At 44.3% G+C, this 8,529-nt stretch overlaps 1 protein-coding gene across 1 annotated transcript; it reads right to left on the bottom strand.

The window, feature by feature from the left end:
* Window positions 1-1,901: 1,901 nt before the first annotated feature.
* LOC100279224 (Tetratricopeptide repeat (TPR)-like superfamily protein) lies at window positions 1,902-6,477 on the bottom strand. Its single transcript, NM_001152248.1, has 5 exons — window positions 6,264-6,477; window positions 6,006-6,056; window positions 5,032-5,321; window positions 2,779-2,925; window positions 1,902-2,318 (listed from the first exon to the last, which is right to left on the bottom strand). The coding sequence occupies exons 1-5, from the start codon at window positions 6,457-6,459 to the stop codon at window positions 2,037-2,039; spliced, it is 966 nt and encodes a 321-aa protein (NP_001145720.1). The 5' UTR covers window positions 6,460-6,477; the 3' UTR covers window positions 1,902-2,036.
* Window positions 6,478-8,529: the final 2,052 nt, after the last annotated feature.

Below are 8,529 nucleotides of genomic sequence, written 5' to 3'. Positions count from 1 at the left end.
TGTTTCTGTTAACGAAGTTTTCACTTCAAATTTTGAATCTCTTACTTTCAGAAGAAGGATTGTGGGTAATCTGAAGTTGCTTTATGATGAATTGATTAATTATTGTAAGCAGATTTGTCTATCTGATCATGAAGATAGAATTGTGTGGACCCTGGGGAATAAAAGCTTCTCTGTTAATTCTTTATACAGAAAGAAAATGGAAAATCAATCTTTGATTCCATATAAGTTTTTGTGGAAATCTAAATTGCCTCATAAAATTAAGGTTTTCTTCTGGTTAGTGGTAAGAAATAAGATTCTTACTAAGGATAATTTGAGGAAAAGATGCTGGATTGGTTCTTTAAACTGCTGCTTCTGTGGGGTAGATGAGTCTATTGATCACTTGTTCTTTAATTGCCCCATTGCTCAATACATGTGGAGAGTTATTCAAGTTGCCTTGAATTTGAGATCTATCCCAAAAAATATCAAAGATTTGTATGATAATTGGTTTTGTAAACCAAAAGACAAGATGGCTCATCTGGTGTTATTTGGTTGTGGTGCTTTATTCTGGGCTATTTGGCGCACTAGAAATGATTGGTGCTTTGGAAATAGTCATTTACTTGACCCATCTAACATCATTTTTCTTTGCTGCTTCTGGTTGGATTCCTGGGCGATTCGTCAGAAAAAGAAGGAACAAAGAATGGTGGTGCTAGGAAGCAAGTTAATCCGAAAGACGGCAAGTGAAGCTTTCGGGAGGGCCTTGGGGTGGTGTCCTCTTGACAGGCGGATTTCTGGATGACAAGATGTTGAAGCTGGGAAGCCTTGTTGGGATAGTTGTCTGTCTTTTGCTGGCCAAACTGTTTAGGTCTTTTGTGGCTTCTGCCTGTCTTGTTGGATGTAAATAAGAAAGTCTTATGTAGTTCTTCGTAGGCCAAAACTTTCCCTGTTATCGTAGTCTCTTCACTGATCTAGTGATAGTGGTTAGAGTCTAGATAACCTTCTGGCCGTGGTTGATCTTTTGGTGGTTCTACCGCGTGTGGGTGGTTGTTACATACTTTCCTATTTCTTAATGAAATAGGGGGTTTCGCCCCTTCGTCAAAAAAAACATAAGTTTGGAATTAGTGTGAAAAACTTTTTTAGATACATTAGACACTCCGATGAAGTTAGATTTGCAATTAGAATTTCACTATCGCACGAAATTTTTTAGAGAAGCTCAATTTACTCTAGTCTTAGACATCATGATCCTTTTATTTTTTTAATGTCTATTAAATACATGAAATACATGTTTATAAAACTAAATATCCATCTAGTCACACCACTTCCAAATATTTAAACTCAATACATAACAATAAATTATAGTTAAGTTTGAAATGACTAGCTTTAAACCACTCCAAAGTGTTGCATACTAGTTGTGATAAGGTTGTCTCCAACAGCTCTTATATCTCATCTCCTATTTTATCCTCTATTTTAAACTTCACTTTACAAACAGTGTTAAATAGTATTATCTAGAGTGTCGTGTCCCCTAATTTACACAATCCACCAAAGACAGTCTAAGAGAGGACGTGAATGAATGAAAAACAAAAGGAGAAATGTACCCCAGCAGATATCTCGCATGACCATTGGCCCCATCCTAGCCTTCTTGTAAGACCATGATCCCCTTTGAAATGTACTCTCTCGCGCGCGCGCCAACATTTAGACCCCCTTTGAAATGTGGGAATTTTTCCCATTCCCTATGTTTTTCTATAAAAATGAACTAATTCCTGTAAATTTCTTGTATGGTTCCTCCAAAATTCTTGCATTCTAAAATTCCAGCATTCCAAAGGGGCCTTACCAGTTAACCTCTCCCTCCATCTCACAGGAGACGAGCACAGTGGGTCCTAGCCTCCTGCAGCAAATTCTCCAATTTTTGCTCCATCAATCGTATTGCATCCGCCCTTTTTCAGGGACCTTTCCAATGCTACTACACATCTCATCATGTTTACAAATGCTACCGTTCAAAAATAAACAACCGCTATTCTGGGGACTAGACAGATGCATGATTTACCACCAAAAAAGAATAGCTATCGCTTTTCGGATTTTACAGGCACACCCTTGTACATGCTCACGCGCGGCCTGAGGTCATCGACGCGTGGCCTTGCAACCTTGTTGTTGGGATCAAAGAGGAGGACCTCCTCGAAGGCCTTGAGAGCCGATTTCAGGTCCTTCTGCTGCTCATATGCGTCACCCAGGTTGTTCCAAGCTGTCACATAGCCTGGCTGGAGCTCCACGGCCTTCTGAAACTGCTGAATCGCCTTGTCAAGTTTGTTCTCTCGCTTGTAGCTGACCCCCAGGGCATTGTAGACCTTACCAACAAAGCAACAGTGTCTTGAGAAAGAGCTAATTCAATGAGATATCCCGTGGACAACGTCTTGAATGCATGGATTATTTACATTGTACAGGGTATTTTTCAACTCAGGTTACAACATCAGGAGATACACCGTGATTTCTAGATTAAGTGTCGATCTGAGTGTAAAAAAGCTGTATATTCTGTATAGAGAATTATTTAGTGTACTTCCTGTAACACTATTGTACTAAGACATTTGTCTTTGGTCACAGCACACGTGTTTCAATAACAGTATTATCCTTTTAAATGAGTAAGATGAAGATAAACTGACTATTACAGAGCATTAGTTCTGAGGTGCCAATGTGCCATAAGAGGGTGATTCTACAACTTATATCGATTAATTCAACAAGAGAAAAACAAAGTAGTTGGCTAGACTCCAAAATGAAGAAAATGTTACCAAACAGTTGAGCATAGCTAACCTGCGCAAGATCTTGCTCGTCTCTGTCCCATTTGTCAATTGCTTGCTGCAGATATTTGATAGCAGCTGGATAAAATTTTCTCCGTAGCATGACTGCTCCAAGCTCAAAATACTCAGTAGCACTTGCATCACCGCTTCTCACTTGTTCCTAGCAAATAATAAAAATTGTCAAAATACAGGTCAACATATGTAAATTGGTATATAAATCCAATTGTGCTGTCAGAATCATCACTACAGGCACTTCTGCCAGAACGAGTACTGAACGTTTGTTAGTATGAAACGATAATACAAGGCAACTAACTGTTTGCTCAGACAAGAAACTAGAAGTTGCAAAACCTGACTGCGACAATTGTATGTATATTAGAGTCCAGAGATATTTATGGGAAGAAAAGCAGGGAGAAGACGTACCCCCTGCTTTAATTTGTCTTAAGAGAGCTACTCTTTAGAGCATCTCCAACAAGGTGTCTCAAAACAGTGCCCCAAAAACTAAAATACTACACAGTGTTTACAAGTCGTCCGACTAATCGTGATTAGTCAGGCTGGTCGCCTGGAAGAGGGCGATTAGGAGGACGACACGATTAGGATTTCAAGTCGTCCAACTAGTCGTCGACCTGGACGATTAGTCGTCCGGTTGAAAGCGTCCTGGTCGTTTCTTGTCGTCACAATTTTGGTACTGGGCTTAACTCTAATTTTTGGCCCATCTACAGTAGTACAGTACCATATATGTTGCCCTGCCCCTCCGGTAGTAAACCAGCCACCAGCAGTAAACCCTCCCAGCCGCCAGCAGTAAACCCTCCCAGCCGCCAGCAGTAAACCCTACTCCTCTGTCCTCTCTGCCGACGTCCAGCTCCAGGCCTCCAGCCACCGGCGTCCAGTGCTCCATTCACCGGCGGATGCTCCTGCTCCAAGTGCTCCGGCGTCTGCCACCGGCGTCAAGTGCTCCAGCGTCTATCACCGAGTCAAGAATTCAAGATGAGCTCGTCATCTGAAGGTAGCACCGAGCTGCTGCAGGTGCTGGTTCGTCTTCTCAGCCTCAACAAACATATGTTAGGACAAGGAAGCGTTCAAGGAATACAGCAGCTCAAGATATTGGAGAAGAGGATAGTGATGATCAAGAAGATGGTGTTGCTGCAGCACAGGCAGAACAACAACAAACCCAAAAAGCAACTGGATATATGGAGAAAGATGGTGCTGCTGCTGATGCATTTTGCTTGGATGCTGATCTGCTCTAGGTAGCAGCCAGCAGGTAATGCAGTACTTTTTACTGAATTATTGCTAGTAATTATGCCTATATTACTTTCAGTTTGGACTTTGGATGGATTCAGTTTTACACTTTTACTGAATTACTGCTAGTCTGCTACTAATTATGCTTATATTATTGCAGAAATGTAGTGCTTATATAGTTAATATATAGTTATATACATATGTCTATAAATCTATAGGACGACTAACAGACGACCAGAGGTCGACCAGGACCGATTAGTCGCCCTAATCGCAATTAGGCGCCTGGTCGCTGCTCTAGCTCAACCAGCTGGTCGCCCGACTTGTAAACATTGCTACATAATCTAAAGTTTTTAGGGCACTAAATATAAATTAAGCTCCAATAGTTAAGCCATAAATCATGTATTTTAGGAAGTAAATTATATTATTAGGAAAGAAAATGTTGAGAATAATATAGAAAACAAAGATAAAGCAATAATATGGAGTGTAGTATATTTGGGTCACTTCATGGTGTGCCCTATTTTTTTTGATAAAAAATTGTAAAACAAGGCACCGTTGGAGCTGTTTTTTATAGGTGGAGCCTTATACTTTAAGATAGAGCACTAATTTAAGACACTGTTGAAGATGCTCTTAGGGATGTACCCACACAACCTGTGAGCACCTGGGTTCAACCGTTCAACCTCGTGTGTGTCTGTGGTGGTGGTGGTGGTTTGTGGGGAGGGGGGCGGCGTGATATACAAAGTACTACAATTCTTTCAACTATGTCTCATCCCTCCTGCCTACCAAGTACTGCACCAAAGAAAAAGGGAGGATGGAAAGGTCAACCATGGAAAAAATTCTAGTACAGTACAGGTAATGATGGTGTTTTGTCCCAATTGATGTTTTCAGTAGTTTATACTTTATACAGTGTTCAGTACTTCAGTATGTACATTAAACAATTTTTTACACTTCAGAATCAGTCATTTCAGTAGTGTTTGGAATATAAGATTGATCTCTTGTAATCTAACCATAAAGAAAAGTTCGAGTGGCTTACTTGCAACTCTTTGGCAGAAAGATCAAGCTCCCTACGAACAAGAACCTGACGGATAACAAAAAATGTACCAGCTCCAAGCAGTCCAATAAGTATGAGCAGATAAGACAGCTGAATTCCCAGCTCAAACAGCTCCCCGACCTCATAAACCATATTTAGCTTTTCCCCAACACTAGATTGTGCTAATTGAGCAGTGCTCAACCAAGCCATAGTGCAATATGGGAGTGCACTGAATCGCAGAAGCAAATTCCCACTTCTCCTTTCATCCTTGCGAGGAAGGTGAGAAGAAATTTCTGGTAGGTAAAGACAGTTCATATATTGTATATCAGGAAAACAATTGTACAAAAGTGAGTCTTAACTTGAAATACTACTATATTATATAACAACTCACTCGTTACTATTCAATTGAAGTATTGAACTATGGACGATGGCATGTTTCAAAAAAAGAACTGTATGATAGATAGTAAGTTGCATTTACAACAGCTGGCATTTTAGCTCAGGTAGATTGCTGACCGCAAAGGAGACCATTTATGCTATTCGGAATATTGTATATTGCCATATCAGTTACATATGCCATTTGTTATTTTTCTCTGTTTCCGTAAGATATTTGTTGACAGGCCGTAATCATAAAATTTATTTTTCTTTGAGGTTACATGGCAGGAGCACTGACTTTTCATCAAAGAAGATAGGAAACTTCACAAACCAAAAAAAAAACAACGTATCCTGCACGGTCCAGGTTGAAAAAGGTAACATTTTGGTGAATGTGCTACCAAAAAGATACCCAGCACGAACATAACAAGGATTAGAATGGACGATGACGTTGCTACACCTTATTTTCACACTTTTACAGAGGAGTAAAACATGATTAGTTTACATTAAAAAAATCTAATATGCTTGTCAAAGAAGCCTAATGTGTGCCTTTATAGGAAGACATTCATTTCATAGGAACACGGACATTTTGATATGAAATGACTGACCTTGTACGTTTTCTGAAGCAAAAACGACCCATCCTCTCTTTGATGATCTGCCTTCCTTAGCAACAAACGAATAGAGTCCAAATAAGTAAAAAAAAAAAAGTGGTTAGATAATAGTGCTTGTAGAAGAAACGAAATATACTGCACACAAAGCACGCATTATAACTTAATTAATTGGTTAAAAAACAAGAAGAGCAGCAGGGAATGTATAGTCAGCTAGTTCTTCTCAGAAGATAGCCAGATATATGTAGGACAACTTACAAGGAAGAAATGGATGGTGGTTCCAGCAAAGGGGCGGTGGGCAACGGCCGGGAAGAGAGACGACCCCGGTGCGGCGTGGCGCGGCGGGAGGAGGCCCAGACCGGACAGCACGGGGCCTGGAGACCGGCGGGTGGAGGAGGAGGTGGCGGCCAGGATCGACGCACGCTTGGGATGGGAAGAGGAGCAGGCGCGCCATAGAGAGGTGGAGGTCTGGAGGAGCTGCTGGAGATAGGAGATAGGCTTGGCTTGCCGCCGTGCGGATACCGAGATTATTTAGCTCAACTAGTAAAAGAGCCCTCCCCCTCTGCCGTTCCTTTCTGATCCAACCGTTCCTACTTGATTGAGAGTTGAGACGGCGTGCGGTTTGGTAGCTGGTAGGGCAAAGAGCGCGAGCGTAACTTCTGCAGCATCCCAAGTTTTCCTGTTCCATCGAGTCTTGCTTACCAGTTGAGGTCTTGTTCGGTTAATCCTGTTACCCATGGATTGGATGGGATTGGAAAAAATTAAAAAAGTGTTTAACTTAGTTAGGATTTAAACTCATCTAATCTCACTCAATCCATGTGGATTGGGAGCTAACCGAACGAGCCCTGACATGGATCGTTACCTCCAGCACGATACAGAACACCAAGCGATTAAACCCAATATGATATAAAGCCGCATGGAACGCATCTCTTCTAGATAATATCACCTCACTAGCTGAAGAAGAAAGCGCAGCCGAATGAGTTATAAAAAAGACGTCTCATTTTTAACTCATATTTTTTTGGTCTTTTTGACTAAAATAAAATATGATATTTATAATTTAATATATAATATATAGGTTATATTTCCAATTTAATTTTAAGTTTATTTTTTATGAGAGGATCTACCTCACTATACCATCAATCAAATATGATTGGTATGCCGTTGTAACGTACGAACAATAATGTCGGCGTTTCGACCCCGGGGGTCCCTGGACCGACGAGTGAATTGTCGCCGCGTGCCCCAGCCCAGATGGGTCGGCGCGAGACGGAGCACGAAGGGGGGAAGAAACAGGCAAAAGGGGAAACCCGCGGCCTTCGTGTTGCCCTGCGCCTAGGTCGGGTGCGCTTGCAGTAGGGGGTTACAAGCGTCCGCGTGGGAGAGAGAGAGCCTTATGCGCCGGCCCGTTCCCCCGCGCGGCCAACCTTCTCGTACGAGAGCCCTGGACCTTCCTTTTATAGGCGTAAGGAGAGGGTCCAGGTGTACAATGGAGGGTGTAGCAGTGTGCTAACGTGTCTAGCAGAGAGGAGCTAGAGCCCTAAGTACATGTCGTCGTGGCAGTCGGAGAGGTTTTGGCACCCTGTTCATGTGATGTCGTGGCCGTCGGAGGAGTGCTGGAGCCCTGTGGAAGGACAGCTATTGGGGCTGTCGAATCCTTGCTGACGTCTCCTTGCTTCCGTAAGGGGCTGAGAGCCGCCGTCGTCATGGAGCACGCGGGGCGCCATCATTATTTGTTTACCGGGGCAAGCCAGATGGGACGCCGGTCTTGTTCCCCGTAGCCTGAGCTAGCTAGGGGTAGGGTAATGATGCCCCCCCCTGTGACGTGGTCGGTCCGAGCCCTAGGTCGGGTGAGGCGGAGGCTCCTCCGAGGTCGAGGTTGAGTCCGAGCTCTGGGGTTGGGCGAGGCGGAGTCTGTCGTCTTCCGGAGCCGAGGCTGAGTCCGAGCCCTGGGGTCGGGCGAAGCGGAGTCCGTCGTCTTCCAGAGCCGAGGCTTAGTCCGAGCCCTGGGGTCGGGCGAAGCGGAGTCCGTCGTCTTCCGGAGCCGAGGCTGAGTCCGAGCCCTAGGGTCGGGCGAAGCGGAGTCCGTCGTCTTCCGGAGCCGAGGCTGAGTCCAAGCCCTGGGGTCGGGCGAGGCGGAGTTTCCTATGGCGCCCGAGGCTGGACTTAGCTGCTGTCAGCCTCACTCTGTTGAGTGGCACAGCAGTCGGAGCGACGCAGGCGGCGCTGTTTTCTTGTCAGGTCGGTCTGTGGAGCGGCGAAGTGACTGCGGTCACTTCGGCTCTGTCGACTGAAGAGCGCGCGTCAGGATAAGGTGTCAGGCGATCCTTGCATTAAATGCTCCTGCGACACGGTCGGTTGGCGTGGCGATCTGGCCAAGGTTGCTTCTCTGCGAAGACTGGGCCTCGGCCGAGTCGAAGGTGTGTCCGTTGCTTGAGGGGGCCCTCGGGCGAGACGTGAATCCTCCGGGGTCGGCTGCCTTTGCCCGAGGCTGGGCTCGGGCGAGGCGAGATCGTGTCCCTTGAGTGGA

This window comes from Zea mays, chromosome 7 (assembly GCF_902167145.1).
Source record: "Zea mays cultivar B73 chromosome 7, Zm-B73-REFERENCE-NAM-5.0, whole genome shotgun sequence".
Lineage (NCBI taxonomy): Eukaryota > Viridiplantae > Streptophyta > Magnoliopsida > Poales > Poaceae > Zea > Zea mays.
Note: the sequence above shows the minus strand (reverse complement) of the source record. Positions and strands in the feature narration are given on the sequence as shown.

Coding starts and splice junctions, on each gene's coding strand:
- LOC100279224 (NM_001152248.1), bottom strand. CDS start 6,459: ATGGCGCGCCTGCTCCTCTTCCCATCCCAAGCGTGCGTCGATCCTGGC. Junction 6,057..6,263: donor CCACCATCCATTTCTTCCTT/GTAAGTTGTCCT, acceptor TTGCTAAGGAAG/GCAGATCATCAAAGAGAGGA. Junction 2,319..2,778: donor ACGAGCAAGATCTTGCGCAG/GTTAGCTATGCT, acceptor TTTGTTGGTAAG/GTCTACAATGCCCTGGGGGT.